Source organism: Aedes aegypti, chromosome 1 (assembly GCF_002204515.2).
Source record: "Aedes aegypti strain LVP_AGWG chromosome 1, AaegL5.0 Primary Assembly, whole genome shotgun sequence".
Taxonomy (NCBI): domain Eukaryota; kingdom Metazoa; phylum Arthropoda; class Insecta; order Diptera; family Culicidae; genus Aedes; species Aedes aegypti.
The window spans coordinates 146,168,228-146,187,682 of NC_035107.1; the positions used below are offsets into that span (position 1 = coordinate 146,168,228).

A 19,455-nucleotide genomic window follows, 5' to 3' on the forward strand; every position below is an offset into this window, starting at 1 on the left:
TGAATTAAGTACAACGTCGATTGAATGGACTAAAGCCACACGTCAAACTGATGGATCCCTACCAGAAAGTAAATAACTTTTGAAGGCCATTACCGCTTTTGAAAAGCTGGATAGTTCATGCAATGGATTCATCCACGGTCTTATTTTCTTGTCGACTTTTTTTTTTCTTTTCCGCTCTGCCCGTATGTGTTTATATAAAATTACTATCGCACTAAAAGACTAATCCATTGGTGTACTAAAATCACTCGGTCTGAAAATTGTGACACTTGAGCAGGTCCAGAACACGTCAGGAGCATACGGATGCGTGCCCCGCTCAACTTTCACCATTCTCAGACCGAGTGAATTTAGTACACCGGTGGATTAGACCGTATCCAGTGAACGAATGTTTACCGGATGAACAATGCGTGGATGAATATGTAACGAAATCGTTATTTTTTTGTAAACATCGGCCGCTGTAAAGGTTTTCTTCTCGATGGAAGTTGCAGTGTGACATCATCGTAAATTAGTTCACGCACACTTAAACGGAATCGCCGAGAATCCAATAGTTGATTTTTCGGTTATTATTTGACGATTTTCGGTGAAACCTTTACCGAGATCTCGGTAAACGTTCACCGAGATCTCGACAAAATTTGGATTTCCGAAGTCTTTATAAAATAAGTACAGAGTCGGCATTGAAAATTACCGAATTCTCAGCTGTTGGGTTCTCGGCAAAACATTTTACTGAGGTCGGTGAAAAAATTTAAGTGTGTAGGCCTATTTTATTGAAACGTAGACCTCTGGTGATGAGTATGAGAAAAAAGTGTAAAAATCGCGCATTTTCACTTTTGGATTTAATTCGATCCCATTGAAACCCGTTCATATATTTTATTTTTTTATAATACGGGCCACGCCTTCTTTTGAGGGCATCAAAGTTACCCACAAAATTAGTTTTGTGACTAATTATGTTGCAAAATATCTAATCGCGCCCGATAACTTTACTCCGTTAAGCGATAAAACATGTACGTCAAAAATAAATGTACTATTATCACTGTATGAAACAGCATTTCCAGCTAAACTAACCACTAACAAGTCAATTAATCGTTTCAACGAACGATTTGATGCGCGTTTAATTCATTTGGTGTCAAAACTTGGTGCTTTCATTAAGTTTATTTTCATTGTATGAAGAAAAAATCGGATTCGCCCTTATTTCATTTCATTCCATTCGTTGTTCTGCACCCGTCAACAACGAAACAAATTTCCGATCTCCCATAGTGAAAAATCGTGCCGGCAGCGGTGGATGGCCCCATTGTTTACGCTGCAAGTAGGTACGTGAAAATTGCGTTATCTGTCACTTCGCGGGGGGGTTGGTTGGCACCGACTAGGTTCGCCCCAATATCTGACCACAACTCGTTACAGTATCCTCGGCGAGCAATCATTCGTTTGAACGCTTCCAAAAACGTATCCGCTGAAAGATCACCAGCTACCTCCAGATGAACAGCCTTGCTCGACAGGCAAACAAATACAACAATATATCTCTTCGAGCAACGTTCCCCGCGAGTATTACTGCACCGCACAAGAATTGGACCCGCATAGTCAACTCAAACATGGCTGAGTGGTCGACGTGCGGTCACTCGCGCCGCCGGCAAGCTGCTGTGCTGGCGGCAACATTTGACCCAAATTTGGATGACTTGCTTGATGCGATGCTGGTAGCCTTGAATTCAATACTTTTGGTTGATTGTTGCTGTCAGGAGTGTAGGATCCGCGTGACAGTTCTGCAAGTGTAGTTCTTTAAGTTCGATACCCGATGATTCTTCGGGAGTATCGCCGGATGCTTCACCTCAACTCTACTGACTCTAATTGTACCACCGCCTTCCAAGCTGCTGATCCTTGACTTCGTATGAACTTCGTTTCCCTTCGCCAGCGATTTTGCTTCTTCTTCGTAGTGTTCATGTTGAGCTAATCTGATGAGCTGCAATCTTGCTTCATTAAATTCGGAGGGCAGGATACCACCAGAACGTTTTTCATAGAAAGACGATGATTTCGATCTCACGTTGTAGATGAATCGCTTCACACACGCCAATTGTCGGCATGCAGCGCCGATGGTCGAGTATGCGCTTCTCGATCACGTACGTTGTTTCTGCATTGCTAATAGAGAAATTCAGTGATTCAGTGAACGTTTACGTACCTCCAATGACCACCACAGGTGATGATCGACGAGCTCTGTTGGAGATATCCCACGTGAAGCACAGTCGGCGGGATTTTCTCTCGATGTAACGCGGGCCCAATGTTTACGTGGAAAAATCTCCAGTATCGATGATGTCCTATTGGTCGCTTGAGAGACTCAGCGACCTTCGTCTTTGCTGCCAACAATGTAACGTGAATCTTTCCATCGAGGTCCTAGGATCTGAGGTACACTACTGAGGCGTACGCTTCCTCAGAAGCGTCAGAGAAACCGTTCAGTCCGATTTGATTATTGTAGTTGGGTGCCCATAGAGGAATGTGGATGATGATGCAAGTTCTCCTTCATTTCGATCCATTTTTCTTCGACGGCAGGGGGAAGTAGATCATGCCAATGCACAATGGTCCAGATAGCAAGTTTAGGCGGACATGAACTTTTCGACGTCATTTTGTGGTTTTAGAGTATAGGTTGCTTCCCAGAAGTGTCTCGAAATTAGTTGTACTACAATTCGTACGAAAGGGATTTTTTTCTGCACTAATCGCAATAGTGTCCTATACGCCAACTTTTTTATGTTAATAGATAGCAAGTTGGTACATTCAGCAACGTTGTAGCATATTTTAATACAAAAAACTTTGTAGAACAAACTTTTTCTCTATCTCTTATACTTTCTGAGATAATTGAGTTTTTATATAAAAAAATGAACTCATAAGTCATTTATTTACAAATTTTAGCAGTGTTCTCCAAAGTTTCTGGTACTATTATATTCTACAACTTTGGTAAATATACCACAGTTGTATTTCTTCTGGTTTTCTTATTGTAGGAGATATTAATTTAAAATCATGCCGTATTACAGGCCAAATAACTCGCAAAGATGCACTTGAAAATGAACCTACCTGTCACACCGTGGCTCTACACCCCTTAAAGAGTATTTGAGTGAAATTTGGTGAATATATTACGTTTATATGTATTTTTAAGACTATTTTCAATGACGGGTGATTTGCAATTAAAACACATTAATTAGTCATCTTTTCTATAAAAAGCCCTGATTGCATCCCGTAAATCGTTCTGCGTCTCGCTTCCAGTACTGTGCCACGAAACGCGGTCCTGATTCGCGTCCAGGAACTCGGTGTAAATGTCTTTCACTTTGAAGTAAACTTCTTCGAATTGTGTGCGGTAATTAAACACCGATGTGACATCCATCAGATTCGTCGTATTCTCATCATTCGTAGTTTGCACGGCATCGAAGTTTGTTGCAAGTTCCGTGAGTTTGTCCCGGCGTTCACACACTTCTCCAAACGATGAATTCTGGACGTGGAGTGCGTTCGCGACGGAAAATTCCCACTTGATTTTCGCAAATATAACCTCTCGCTTTGCACGTAATCATTCCAGCTCGGCTGGCTCCATTATGCGGTTCCGAAGGACCAACACTATGTATGAATAATGAAAGCGAATAGCGAAGAGGTCGCGGCGGAACTTGGACAACAATCGGTAACCCGAAAACACGATTCGGACGGTCGGAATCTTTCTACCGGCGGAACACGCATTAAAAATATGGACTAACTAGTTTTCTTTTTTTTTTTTTGTCGGTAGCGATAGGGGTAGTACTGGCACTCTTAATCTGCCCTAAGCTCCTTCCCAGCATTTGCTTTTATAAGCCTCTATTGCGTTCATCACACAGACGTTCCTAAGCAATGTTGCTCAAATGGTCACTGTGTACGCTAGCAGCAATCAGCCCTTGCCGTAGTTTTGCAGTCTAATAGTTCAAAATACTATCAAACTATGATAAGGCCTGAAATGCTACTAGAGTGGTTAAAGTGAAGAACGAAATAGTTTTATTAAAAGGTCCTCATTCCCCATTTCATTTCATCACTCACTATCGTCACTTTTATTTTCGACACTATCACGTATATCACCGATTATCACTCATCAACTTTCGTAATACACTTCAGATATACTTTCTATTATATCACTTTTCACATCACACCATTTTCATATAAATCTGTAAGCATTACCATCTGTTAGCATTACTAAGTAATTTAAAAATACCGTAAAATGGGGTGTTAAGGGATGAAAAAAAATTTCACTTAAGATTCGAGCAACTTCTAGTATGCCAATTGGGTCCTAAAATTTTTAATGAAATCTTGTTTTTATTTAATAACACGAAAAAACATGTTGCTGTAACTACTTTAGCAATTTTTCCCGCTCAAATAATGGCTATATCATGTTTAAACTTTAATTTAAAAATTTGGTCCATAAATGAACCTTGACACTTAAGATCATGTTTGACGTTCGCTTAGTCGACAAAAACACCACAGGGGTTTTAGTTCGACCACTGGGGTTGTTCCTATCTGACATTTCGTAAGGGACACGGAAAACAAAATACACCCAAAATTTGAGTTCAAGCCAAAGGATGTGACAAAATCTAAAAAAAAATGTTTTTGGGCTTAAACCAACGGAAAACATTATAAAATTGAGTAAACATGTGTTTTTGGCCTAAACTTAAGCGTTTGGCACTAAAATTGGGACAGGGCTTTAGGACCCTATAATTGAACAAAATTCAGTCCTACCATTCTCCCGGCGTGTATATCAAAAGCCAATTACAATGAAGACGATTATATGGCAGATTTCTGAGATAATAATAAAAATGTGTGATTTTTGGCGAAGATGCAAAATGGGGTGTTAAGGAATTTGAGCTTTGTATATAAAACTATATTTGCCAACAGCAAAAAAATATTTTGGTCAACATCGTTGATGTGTCCCTTCAACTCTAAAGGTCTTGTTCAATCTAAAGATGATATTACTTCAATATAATTCAAGTTGGAAGTCCTGAAAACGCTAATCGTTTTATTTTTATTGCTAAATCTCTCATACCCATTGATTCTATTTTCAAGCAAGCTATCAGTGCATCGCACAATTGTCTTGAAAAGATTTTAATACTTATATGCAGTATTCGTATCCTAGAACAGTGCAGAGCAATCTTGTCATGACTTGTCAAAAGAAGGATAATTTCAACAAGCTTTAAGTGTGAATAGGGTAAGTGTCCAATTTGCCTTTTAAATAAAGCACCACACCAAATTCAGAGTTTCTTAATATCAAAAGTATCAGCTGATGGCTGATGCTCTAAAACTATCAATATCACTTGCGAGCTATCAATATCACTTTGATTTGACAACCAACAGCATTGATGCGACATAGCAATTTAGGTCATAATCACTGCAGAATGAGTGATCACGTGGTAATTATCCAAGCTTTTAAGGCTTTTCAGTGACCAACACGTAATTTCAATCTGTTTGCAGCACTGTCAAAAAAATCATACTAATAAATTGCCATTTTATTTGCCTAGTTTTAGGCTAAACTTAACCCATCAGTGTTATCCATAGTCTATCGCCATCAATGCACTAGTGATGGAGTAGACAGCATGATGTTGATGTGTATGGAATGATCCGAGTTGTATCGCATTCGGCCTGTACAAATCAGCAAATTTTAAGCGTTGATAGTGACAGCGAGCAACTCTGCACCAAATAACGGATTTACATGTAACACCCAGTGGCATGATCGAGAAAAATCCTAACGAAAATTTACCAATATAGAGCGGAAATCGCTCACACTATACCGCACACTATATATTTTCCAAAAAGAGCTCGGAAATAGCCTTATATTATAATTGTTTATCTAGGTCCTAGGTAATACTTAAAAGAATTAATAGCTCTAAAGCATCTCAAATAAGATAATCATTCTTGTATGCAAACTTTTCACCAATGTGAATAGCTTTTGAAAATATTATCATGAAAAAGCCATATTCACATTAATCATTTTTTGTCTACATTTTCCTACCAATTTACCAAATTTTGAAATAAGTCATTTTTGGTGATATTTAGTGACTTGCTAAATAGATCCCTTAACTTTACGTTGCAGTTCAACTTCACGGAACAACTCAAAACTATATTGAAATATATTACGGCATAAATTTAATGAGTTTAGTTACTTAGAAAAGTTAGAATAGATAATTCCTTAACACCCCCTTATTTTCAAAACGAGACTTTTTTCATAAAAGTTTCTGAAAATCGAAACCCAGAGATAATTTTAAGAAGTTTTTGTCTGTACTATGATCTCAATTAAATTTCCTTATCTTCTACCTTACTCGCGAATTTTTCTCAAGTATATTTCATAGTTTTGTAGACAAATGTTTTTAGACCATAAAATTTGAACAAAAATGTTTGGAAAGGTTTTCAATTTCTAGAAACCACAATACTTCATATTAATAGACAGCTCCTATTACATAATGCAGTTCACAATCCTCTGGACAAATCGAGCATTTCAGATGACTTATATATCGACTTTCTAGGTTTCTATGATTTGTCGAACTTGGTTGAGAAGTTCAATCCCTTAAAACCCCACGAGTCCTTAACACCCCATTTTACGGTATTCAATTTAAATGTATCATTATTTTTGTTGCTGTAGAGTCATTACAATTCAAACTACGATTTAGCACTATGATCAAGAAAGTTACATTAAAAAAAAATCAATTCGATCCATTCTTCTGCACTCGCTGTCATTATGTATTAATATTTTTATCATGCACGTTTGAAGAACTAGGCAATTAAGTTTATATTCAGAAAAATGATTGCACAATGTATTATGGCCATTATTAAATTAGTAGAGTTCACATCATTATTATTATATTTTTAACAAAACTATCAGAATCACTTCACCTTAATTTTCAAATTTTCATCACTATAGATTTAATTATAAAATCACTATTAGCACCTTCACAATCACTAAATTTAATAACGACGAGTGTAACGCACAGTTCCACCAAACACCCATTCTTATGTTGCATTATAAAACGATTGATCACACGTTGGCTTCGAAACTTAACCACCATTGCTGATTAGTTTTATGTTTCACTTGGTGTTTGTAGATTCACTCTTAGTTTAAACTTTCGGGATATAAAGGGAAAACGAAACTACGTGTGGTTTCTACCAGATCACAGAATCTTCTGCTGCTGGATATATTTTCGATTCGTTCTTAGCCTACTCAAAAATCGATCGGCTTTTCGGCCGTATAACGACAGGGGTTGGATCATTTTACCGAACGCGCTAGATTAGATTTGTACGCGGTACGCTACAGTCCTTCCTTCTCAAGAACCTTGCTATATCTAATTCTTCTTAAAATATAATTTGAACTTAGGTTTAAATAGTACAATTCAGATCGTATTTCAATAAAATTCATTAATTTAAATCGAATGCACTACGCGCAAATTTTTCCTCAAAACCAGACCGGTCAAACTTTATCTTTCATTTCTCGAGCGCGACTCCTGGTCATCATCAGGCTACCGCTCGTCTTCTGACGTCTTGCTCTCTTAGGAATCGGTTCACTCAATACGTCCGGAAACCCTAGGAATGGTTCTTCCTCGGCATCGGATCCGGCACAACCTTGGTACTCGTCTGACTCCGCGCGCCCGCGCTTCCGATTCATTTCCGGAAGTAGCAACTTGGATCCTCGAACCGGAGTATGAGTCAGCTTCAATTGATTCTTGTGAGCCATGATCGTCGTCCTGTGGAGGGAGATTTGAAAGGTATTTTTAGAAAGTTGTTTCACAAATCTCGCCTCTATCCACCGTTGAGGATCAGTTTTCTTGTAATTTTTATAGTAAATTATATCTCCTTCCACTAATTTATCAAAAGGATCCGGTTTAGGAGGAGTTATCACAGGAATGTCCACGGGAACAGGTTCTTTTAAAAATTGTTTGTAACCCTTTTTTGGATTTATCAAATCAAGTAGTATTTTTGGTTTGTACGATAAAACTTTGTGTGACGGTGGGACTCCTTCTTTGCTAGCAATTTGATTGCGATAGTTAATGAGAAAAAAATTGATTTTAGAAGTTAAATCTAAATCTCGTAACTGAGGATCCAACAGATACTTTTCGAACACATCTTTTACTACCCTGACTAAACGTTCAGCTTGGCCGTTGCTGCTTGGATTATATGGAGGGCTTTTCATTACTCTCACTCCATGTTTTTCTAAGAACGCTACAAACTCCTTTGAATTGAAAGGCGGACCTCCATCCGTTACCATCACATCAGGAAGCCCATACCTGGCAAAAACTGTGATGAGAGAGTTTATCACACGTTTTGCTTCTGTTCCATGTAACATGACCTCTACCTCCACCCACTTTGAGTGACTATCAACGATGAGCAGAAATGTTTTACGTTCAAAATAGAAGAAATCTGCATGTAACCTACTAAAAGGCCGTGATGTTGGTATCCAATTACTATGAGGAGGTTTGGCAGGTACCGTGCCCATTTTGATACAGGCTTCAAATCTTTTTACAAAATTTTCGATGTCCAAATTAATACCTGACCAAAAAACTTTTTGACGTGCTAACTGCTTCATCTTTACGATGCCGATATGGTTTGCATGTAATAGTTTAAGGACATCTGCCTGTAGGACTGCAGGTATAATAACTCTGTCTTGATAGAGAAGGCACTTCTGAACCACCTCAAGATCCGTTCTAATTGAATACAAGTCCTTAAGCGAACGTTGAACATTATTAGGCCACTCACTTTCTACAAATTGCAACACCTCTGCCAAGCAAGAGTCTTTTTTAGTTTCTCTAGCAATCAAATTGTAATCCAACGGAAACACATCCGAAAAGTTCAAGCTATTGATATTACCTATATCAAGACTCTTGGGAATATACTGCTCCAGTGAAAAACGCGAGCAAAAATCAGCGTTTCCCATGTTTGTTGATGCTCTGTATGCAATTTTGAAATCATAAATGGATAATTCCATTGTATATCTCTGGAGTCTAGTTACATATAACGAATTGTTACCGGATTTGCCGAAAATTCCTACCAAAGGTTTGTGGTCAGTATAAACCTTAAACTTCTGGCCAAAAAGAAATTTGTGGAATTTCTTCACGGTACAAACTAACGCCAATGCTTCTAAATGAAGGATTGGATATCGTTTTTGTGCAGAATTCAGCGAAAACGATGTAAAACATATGGGTTTTTCTAATCCATTGATTTCATGGGCTAGAACACCACCCAATCCGTATGAACTAGCATCCGAGACAACCATTAGAGGTTTCTTAGGATCGTAGAATTCCAGCAAATCAGCCTTCAACAGAGCTTCCTTGCTGAACTGGAAAGCTTCTTCACAATCATTTGTCCATTCAAAAATTGCATCGTTTGCTAGCAGAGCGTACAAACTCCTTAGTTTGGAAGACAGATTGGGAACGAACTTATTGTAAAAATTAATCAAACCAAGAAATGCTCTAAGTTCTGTTACGTTTGTCGGCGCTTTAGCTTGACTTATCGTCGAAACTTTTTCAGGAGATGGCGATAGTCCCTTGTCAGTTATGAGATGTCCTAAATAAGGCAATTGTGAAACAAAAAACTTGCACTTCTTGAAGTTTACTTTAATATTAGCCTTTGAAAGTCGTTCAAGAACCGAATCCAATATTTCAACACATTTTTCAAATGTTTCAGCTGCAATAAGGACATCATCTAAGTATACACCAACACCCTCTAGCCCATGTAGGACCTGGTCCACAATTTGTTGAAAAATTGCCGCAGAACTTGAAGCTCCTTGCGGAAGTCGGTTGTAGGTGAATAATCCTTTCATGGTGTTGATTACAGTGAACTTTTTGGACCGCTTAGACAGAGGAACCTGCGTGTACGCCCCCGCTAAATCAAGACAACAGAATACCCTACAGCCTGCTAGTGATGCAAAAATGTCCTGTGCTAGTGGTAGTGGATAAGTATTTGGAACTATTGCTTTATTGATTGATGCTTTGCAATCTATTACCAATCGTATATCTTGATCTTTTTTAACTACCACTATCACAGGCGATGCCCACTCACTAGCCTTTATGGGTGTGATTACCTTCTGCTGCTCCAGCATTTCCAAATGTTCCGCTAGTTTATCCTTTAGCTTGTAGGGTACCATATACGCCTTCTTGAAAATGGGCTGCTCGTTTTTCAGGATCAGTTCCCCCTCATAGCCTACGATAGGTTCTGAAAAATCTTTATCAAAAATTTTCTTGTACTTTTGTTTCATACTGTCAACAATGTCGTCAATACCTTTCTGCTCATTCAGATTATTCACCAAAGTAGTATTCGTAAATCCAGATCGCCATCCAGGGAAGAAACAATCAAGCCATGATCTTCCAATCAAAGGAACAAAACTGTTGTTGCATTTAAGCACTACTAACTTTAGTTGTGCTATCAAGCCATTCAACTCTACTTGCACAGAAATTTCGCCTAAAATCCTCAGCCGCGCACCATCAACAACAATAAGCTGTCTATTGGTGTTACGCATCGGAATTGCCTTGAAAAATTTCCTAAAATCGGCCTCACTGATCACAGAAACAGCTGACCCTGAATCAATTTCCATTTTCAGCCAACAGTTTTGCACCTTTGCTTCAATCATGCATGGTTCATTCAGTTTGTTAACCGCAGAAATCATTAAACACTCCATTCCATCTGTTTCTTCGTCTGAATTATCATGTCCACCTGACCGCTTGAAATCGTAGCTCGTGTCTTTTTCACCCTTCTCAACATGATGCACTGAGTTTCGATTTTTCAAACTATAACAGTCTCTTCTCAAATGACCTCGTTTTTTGCAGTAATTACATATCGCATTAGCATATGCACCACGATTTCTAGCTTCAGACGGTGATCTACCACGAAAGCTAACACGCCTATCGTACCGATTCACGTTCCTGCCTCTGTATGACCTGTCTAATCTGTCACGTCCATAGTCTCGACTACTTTCACCAACCTTTTGACCTAATCTACTCTTCACTGAATGCACTTCATCTCTTCTTGTATCGCTACACATCGCTTTAGTTTGTCTGTTGGCTACCTCACTGCTAAGCAATTTCTTTTCTATTGCGTCCAGTGTCAGTGTCTCCGACATTAGCAAAGACTTTTGCAGCTCCCGATCATGAAGTCCCATTATCAAACGATCCCTGATTGCAGTTTCTTTAAACTGCTGAAAATTGCACAATTCTGCCTGAAGCTTCACCGACAAAATGAAACTTTCAGCTGATTCATCTGCTTTTTGAAAACGATTATAAAAATAGAACCGTTGCATCATGTCGGGATCTACCTTGTCAAACCTTTCCTTCAACTTTTTCACCATATCAGCGTAATTCAATGTTGCTAATTCAACAGTGGGAAATATAAGTTTCAGCTCATCATACACAACCGGGCCGGTTAGAGCAATCAGCACCGATTTCTTGTTTTCTTCCGTCCAATTATTGAAAGAACTAAGATGCTCCAAACGTTCCATATAATTTGTGAAGGACGTACCCTTCACATAATGGTCTAACGTTCCAAACGAAGGCATGGTGCAATAGCAACAATCAGCAGAAATAGAAAAAAAAATCCACTTACTTGATGCACTTTTTCTCACCACTGGTGCAACTGTTGATAACACTGTTGTTTACGTCTGTATGAGACACAGTCAGTTGAGTCTTCTCACTACTCACAACCGCTCACAACCAGAGAACTCTCACCAGTCAGCACAGTGACAAGTTCTCTCAATGCGACAGTACTCCCTCTCTCTCGCAAAGTGCTCTACCACACGATCGCTCACACGCTCACCACTCTTGCTCGTCGTTAGTGAGTGGGTCGGTAGAATGGGTGGCACGCCGACTTTCTGATTGCTGATGCTGAGGCAAACAATGGTTCCGCGGTAGAACAAAAATGACCAAATCGGTGGGAGCGGGGTGGAGTACTGTGAATAATGGAGAAATAAAATGGTGAAAAGTTGCACAAAATGAAATTTTTGGTTTCACAATATAAATACGCTATTACAAATGCTTGAGACACATGAATTTACACGCCGAACGAAGCGCTAAATGTTTTGTTCCTCAACAATGGCTCTGACTTGAACAAGGCGTTTTGACCTCTTCAAAACTGACACAAGCACACTGTCTTCGCACAAGTTTTCTAGAGCTTACCACCCTCTGCAAAAACTCTGCCTTCTACTTACACGGCTCACTCTGGAATTTCCTTGCTACAGGAGTTATTCCGTATGAGGCACAATATCACTGTTTTTCCTCGTCGCCAGCTTTTATGTTTCACTTGGTGTTTGTAGATTCACTCTTAGTTTAAACTTTCGGGATATAAAGGGAAAACGAAACTACGTGTGGTTTCTACCAGATCACAGAATCTTCTGCTGCTGGATATATTTTCGATTCGTTCTTAGCCTACTCAAAAATCGATCGGCTTTTCGGCCGTATAACGACAGGGGTTGGATCATTTTACCGAACGCGCTAGATTAGATTTGTACGCGGTACGCTACAATTAGTACAAAGGATGCTACAGCTCGTGTAAACGAATTGAAACATCAAACAACCAGCACTGGTTTATAAGTAACTAATGAGCTCTGGCGGTCCCTCCGTTCGAAGAGGACCTGATAATATGCCGAAACATATTAACAGATCCTCCGCCTGAATGCAGCCGTTTCATGATAAATCATGAACCGTTGGAGGTGTGCCAAAGTATTGGGAAGGTGATATGTTTCACAGACGGGTATTATTATGATGCACCTTCTACTTTGGCACCGTCAAACCCTGTGATCGTGGCCAGGGAAAATATGGACTAACTAGTTTTCACGTGTTTATTACTGTTCTGTTCGAATACAAGTGGTTTCAATTATGTTTCTTCTCTTCGTTAGAAGATGCGTTGGTCGCACAGTGGTACAAATTTCAGCGAAAATCCCCAAACAGTACTATTGAAAAACGATCAAATTTAGTATAAACTGGTTACGAAAAATTTAGCCCATTTACAACACTGTTTTTTCAAGCATTTTATATAAAAACGCTTTTGTAAAGAAATTGTCGATCAAAGTCGTGCGAAAGAAAGGGTTAAAGATGCTAAATATAGATTGCTAGATAAGCCACTACAGAAATCCTTCAAGAATCATAGGAGAATACTTTGGGGGAATTGCTAGTAGAGTTTCTGTAATTGCCAACTAATTTATATTTTTTTTTTTACGTAGGCGTTAGATAAAATCCAATAATTTAGAATTTTCTTCCAAATATTTTCCGCTATACTCAAATATCTTCCAATGGAATCCTCCCTGATCAAGATGCTTGACAAAAGGTTTGAAATTTACCTTTTTTTTAGAAACCACCGACAACGAGTTGTACGATTTCTTCAGCCGCGTCGGCGAGATCGAATACGTACGGCAGATTGCCGACAAAGGCATCGGATACGTGTGCTTCAAGAAGGGAGTGTCAATCGCCAAGGCTCTGAAAATGAACGAGCAAATGCTCAACGCACGGCCATTGCGCATCATGAAGGTGGACCCAAACAAACAGGGTCAGCGCAAGAACAAGAAGGGTAATCTAGTCGACAAACGTCGAGGCGGCAAACCACCGACCAGCGACGAAAAGAACCGCAAACAGGACGGAGGACCTAAGCCGAAAGCCCAGGCGAAGGACTTCCACGGCTCTGTTGCCCACAATAAGATGGGCAAGAAGAAACACAAGACTAACAAGAAGGGCGGTGGGGACAAGAAGAAGAAGCTCCTGGCGCAGAAGTTGAACGCTGCCGCCAGCAACAGTCGAAATAAGTAAGCTTTACATTATGTACAACAGGACTGTAAATGTTTTATTTTACTCGTGAAATACATGAATTCAGTGACAAACTCAACTCTTGAAATTGTTCCTACTAAGAAACGAAAAAGAAAACTATCGCATCGAGCGTAATTTGTATTAAAAAAACTAAAATCGAAATAACAGCTTATTATCAGCTAACAAGTTGGCTAAATCTGTACACATTCATTTTTTTATTCCATTTATATTAAATACAAGATAGAACAATCTATCCACATTGTGTTGAAATTCTACAATATTGTTGATCTTAAAGCGAAATAACTTAGCTTTTCGGTTTTTTGTAGACTACATTCCTTTTTATTGAAACAATCCTAATTTAAAGATGCATGTTATCGGCATACCGAAATCTGGAAAGAGAGAAAAAAAAAGTTCATTCGATTTTTTATAACCTGCAAATCCGAAGAAAATGTACGCAACTCAACAAAGTATACTATTGAAATCGGTAGCTTTAATTGTCTATTAGGTACTTACAAACTTTTCCCTTAATTATAACTAACTACACTGAGAACAGCGTTGCGGTTGAAAATACTATATCAGAGGGTTAAATTAAATACACAACGCCACTTGATTTGTGCAGACTAAATTCGCATTTATTGAGAATATTTTGTGCATTCAATTTTACCATGGCACCATTTGCATAGTAAAAATTACTATATCATGGTTAAAAACTTGCAGCAGACCAGAATCGAACCGAGGATCAGGCGATTGTCAAGCACGAACGCTAGCCGCTCGGCTATCGACGCGGTTGGATTGAGAGGGAACAAAACGCAAATAAAAAGCGTTCATGATAGCTCAATCGTGGTTGAAATAGTAAATTCAAAAACACGTTCATGGTTCTCATTACTGCAACGCTTGTTTCAGTGTAGATATTGACGAGACCATCGAATGACGGAGGTATCGAGGTATTTTTATTTCGTTGATGTACACTGCCGTGAATCGCAAGTCAGTCCCATTTGCATTTTTGTCAAAATTGAGTTGAGTTCAGTTTTCAACATATCTTCCGATACCTTTTCAGCTACACTAATAAGACAATATAATTTGTTTGGAAAAATTAAGAAAAAACAGCAAGCTAAATTGTCCCATAATGAAAAGTAACCGCATATCAGTCACACCACTGAATTCCGCAACGTGTACCACATGAATGAACCGTATTCTGATCATCTTTATATTTTTCTTGGATAGATATTATTAGAGATGTACCGAATAGCACTATTCGGCTTTCGGCCGAATACCGAATAGTTGAAATATTATTATTCGGCCAAACGAATATTCGGCCGAATAATGACTCAATATTCAGCCAAATAAAACCTTAAAATTCGGCCGAAAAACACCCATATGTTCGTCCAATTACCCGAGAACTTCATTTTTAATTTGGATCTACAACAAAAAATGCTTGTTTTTTTTGCAGTGGAAAAAGCTTCCAAGGCGAAGAGTTGGACGGAATGATCGTTTTATTGAGCTTCTAATACCGTTTAAGGAAATTACAATAATTATATTGTGTATTTCTTTCACCACTGGACTGCGAATCATGTTGGTATCTTCAGAGCACTTATTCTCTTATTTTTACAAAGAATAAGTTCCCGAAGACACCTATCCGATTTGATGCCATTGCGCACTTACATTAGCGTGTCCGCACTTGTAAAAACTTTTGCGATAGTCTAGTGGTGAAAGAAAGTTCTGAGGATTTGTTTTTCTGAAGTTGTATCTTATTAACAATTAACAATTGGTGGTATTTTTTATCCAGTTCATTTTTTTAAGAAATTCGGTTAATCCGACTTCTGGAAGTGCTTTATACCGAGACCACTGACTCGCATAATAAAGGAAGAACGTGATCGTGTGGGCTTCGTAGCCAAGCGGTTAGTTTTACAAGGCATATAGCCCTATGATCCAAGAATCTTGTGTGGTACTTCGTTCAAAGGACATAACCGTCCACTGGAAGCTTTAACGTTATGGTGTCTTTGAAGTGTCGCAAAAAATATCGAAAGTATGGATAGCCCTGACCGTAGTCGTCTTAATGCCGTAGAACGGAAAAAATCTCCATAGAATCAAACAATTTTTTTACATTTTCCTTTGTGTGAAACATAATGCTTTATTACTTTTCATTTTATTTTGCTATTATTCGGTCACTATTCGGCCGAATAACGAATTTCAATATTCGGCAGACCGAATATTTGGCAAAATCAAAATAATCGTGATATTCGGCCGGACGAATATTCGGTACATCTCTAGATATTATAGTGAAAAGCAAATTGTGAAAATTTCACTCAGATTGGAACATGTTCAAATCTTCTGGAATTTTTTAAATATTCGTATGGAAAACGAATTTGTGAACTTCAAAGTTGATTTTCCCAATGCCTACTTTTCACAGATGGGACTGACTTGCGATTCACGGCAGTACAAGGGGGTCAGGGGCCAAGTCTCCAGCATATGTTTAAAATGTCACACCTTCCATAATACACCGGGATATGGCAGGCTTGATAGAAACTTTTCTGCGATGCAAAGATTTTCTGAGGAGAAGAAACTGAACTCAAAATTTTCAACAAGGATCCTCAAGCGATTCGAGTGAAAGTGCAAAAGTCACTTCATTACTACGGAACTCTGAGCATCGAACAGAAAGGAGAAATGCGGACAAAATGGATGGATCAGGTTCACAAGCGTGTCGTGAAAGCGTTTAAGCTGAATCCCAATGCTTCCGTCGGGGATGTGGCCAAAAATTTAGGTCTGTCCAAGTTTTTCATTCGGAGAGTCAAAGGCCGAGAGGGTCTCCATACATACAAAGTGCAGAAGGCTCCAAATCGTGATGAACGGCAAAATACGGTGGAAAATTCGCGGATCCGGAAACTGAATCCAAAACGCTTCACACGCTGCGTCTGCCAGAGTGGAGCACTCTGCTTCAGTTGACGACAACGATACGGTGCTTTGCTTTCGGGCACTCCAACAAACTGTGGCTCCATACAGCTTGAACAGGATTCCAGAAACCGGACGCCTGTCATTGACATCAGTTGCCCAGTTTGCGCCGGCAAGGCCAATTATCTGATGGTTGGACACGGTTGAACGTTCGTAGAACAATCCATAATTGGCTGTACCCTGCAGTAAAATCTTCTTGGCGTGCGTCCAGTGATCTTCAGTTGGATTACTTTGGAACTGGTTGAAATAATTCACCGACGCACTCAAATCCACGTACATCAGCAAGAACACCTTTTCGACACCACGCTCACGCACGTACAGGCAACTATCGCTCTCGCTTCGTTGAAAACCGATGCGGGACACGAACTCGTGAAATCGGTCATTCCTTGCCGTTGAAGCCTGCCTCAAACCGTAGATGGATTTATTCAGTTTGCCGACTCGATTCTCCTTCTCAAAACCACGAGGTTGGCGCATGAAGATTTCTTCTGAGAGATTGCCAGCCGTTTGGAAGGAATCTCTGATTGGAAGTCCATCTGATGGACCAACAGATTCTGCTGTTTGGCTAATGCCAGCATCATCCGAACCGTCGACATCCGCATAGGTTTCGGTGTAATCATACCCATATCGCTGCGAGAACCCTTTCGCGATTAGTCTCGCTTTATATTTGTCGATGGTGCCATCCGGTTTCATCTTGAGCTTGAACGCCCACTTGCAATCAACCGGTTTTATTCCGCTCGGTAGGTCCACCAGCGCCCAGGTGTTGTTCGCAGCCAACAATTTCAACTCTTCTTTGATGGCTTCTCGCCAGTCCATTTGTTGGTCCATCGGCCAAACACACCGATTTTAGCGTTGGGCGTACATGCTCTCTCGACTATGATTTTGATTGCGATTTGTTCTAAGTGTTACGTCTGTTTGTCTGTGCGGCAGGTTTTGCACAAAGTTTCCAGCGTTTAGCGCATACGCCAAACTACCTCCAACCTTATCTGGGGCCTCCGGATAGGTGTTCTTCTCCTCGTATTAATCGCTTCTTCTGCTTTATGTTCCAGTGAAATAAAACTATAGTTGTCATCGTCCTGGTTTGTCGATCGATTGACCAACTTGGGCAGCGCTTTCCGACTCGATTCCATCTTCTCGCTTATCTCGGACTTCCATCGGCGATTTCGGTTGTACCCAAATTGGTTGCTCATCGTTATCGTTCGCGTTCTTGACTGCTGTTGTCGATTCATATCTTGATTCAACGATTATTACATCCCGAGCGATGTAAACCTTCTGTTTGTGACTGTGCCACAAAGGGTATCCATTAATGGCATAGCCCACGAAATAGCACGTTTGGCACATGCCTACATGCATCCAACTTCGAAAGTTTTTCCTTTGGAACAAAACTCTAGCTCTTGCTCCCCCAGATGCGGAGTTTGGACACGTCTGGTTTACGCTCATACCACATCTCGTATGGCGTCTTGTTCAACGCCATGGTCGGACTACAATTGATGATGAACACCGTTGCGTGAACAGCCTCGTACCAGAGTTTCTTTGGGAGGCCAGAGGCTCGCTTTGTCCAAGATCGTACGATGCAAACGCATGCTCGCGTCATTTTGTTGTGGCCTGTGTAAAACGGTATATTCCAGCGGCATCCCACGATCTCGGCAGAACAGCCGAAACTCGTTGCCCATGTATTCTCCGCCGTTGTCACACCGGAGGCGGCGAATTTTGCTGTCGAAATGGCCCTCAGCCATGCTCGCGTACTGCTTTAATGCATCCAGTACCTCATCTTTCACCGCAAGGATGTAGGGGGAAGTCCTCTATGGCCGGACAGTTTGAATTTTCCAAAAACGAATAATGATATCAAGATTTTAGTATTCCAGGATTATACCAAAACCCATTTTTGCAGTGTATACAAACTATGACGTTTTCATGTCCAAACGTAAACAAACAGTAGCTGTTAAAACTTTCACTCTGATACTCTACCAAAAAAATGTGAAACGATAAAATTTCATACAGGTATAGTCACGAATGTTTCTTTTAATTTAACCTGAATTGTCGCCATATGTTGACTTCAGTAAGTTTTGCATCAATCGCAATGCAAAATTTAATAGAAAATGTCGAATTTCAAAGAAAAGCAACCTTTTTTGTAAACCATTGCAAGTTCTCTATGGCCGGACACCTCTTGTCCTCTATGACCGAACAGTGAAAATGTTAACCTAATAATTGGGATCTAATTCATAATTCGCTTTTTTTCATAAATGTAGGGTACAAAAAACAAACTGCAACAAAAAAACATAAACAACAAAAATTTTGGTCCTTGGAGGCCTTATAAAGTGCTGTAAACATGATGCTTTTAAGGCAAATGAGCGCACGAGAAGCAGCCACAAGATAAGATGTACCTACAGTCATCTCTCCATAACTCAATAATGAAGGGACCATCGAGTTAGGGAGATATCGTGTTATAGAATAAATATAAAACCAGTGCAAATATGCGATTCAAGGGACCATGAAGGTAGTCATAACACCACATTTTACTATGGTTCTCTAATTATATATTGAGATACGAAGGTCGAGTAAGGGAGAGTTAACTGTACCTGCAGGGCTGGTAGTAATTAGACAGTAAAATAATACTGACTTTAGTGACCAAAATGATCAAAATGTGACCTAAAAGTGACTTCAAAACTACAAGTATTGGTCATAAAAATGGCTAGAAATGAAAATACTTTCTATTTGTATATAGGTAAACCATTCTACTGTCCACATTTTTCTAAAT

At 39.5% G+C, this 19,455-nt stretch overlaps 2 protein-coding genes across 4 annotated transcripts in view; one reads left to right on the forward strand and one right to left on the reverse strand.

The window, feature by feature from the left end:
- Window positions 1-13,830, forward strand: part of LOC5576560 (RNA-binding protein 34) — a 32,823-nt gene extending 18,993 nt beyond the window's left edge. The window contains exon 3 of the mRNA XM_001662693.2: window positions 13,303-13,830. Coding sequence (XP_001662743.2) covers window positions 13,303-13,754 — 452 coding nt within the window. The 3' untranslated portion in view covers window positions 13,755-13,830. The remainder of the gene's footprint in view (window positions 1-13,302) is intronic.
- Window positions 13,831-13,943: 113 nt separating this feature from the next.
- The window catches only part of LOC110677960 (serine/arginine repetitive matrix protein 2-like), a 44,335-nt gene continuing 38,823 nt past the window's right edge, over window positions 13,944-19,455 (reverse strand). For all 3 annotated transcript variants that reach the window (XM_021850108.1, XM_021850102.1, XM_021850116.1), the window contains one exon: window positions 13,944-14,140. The gene's annotated coding sequence lies outside the window, so the exon portion shown is untranslated. The remainder of the gene's footprint in view (window positions 14,141-19,455) is intronic.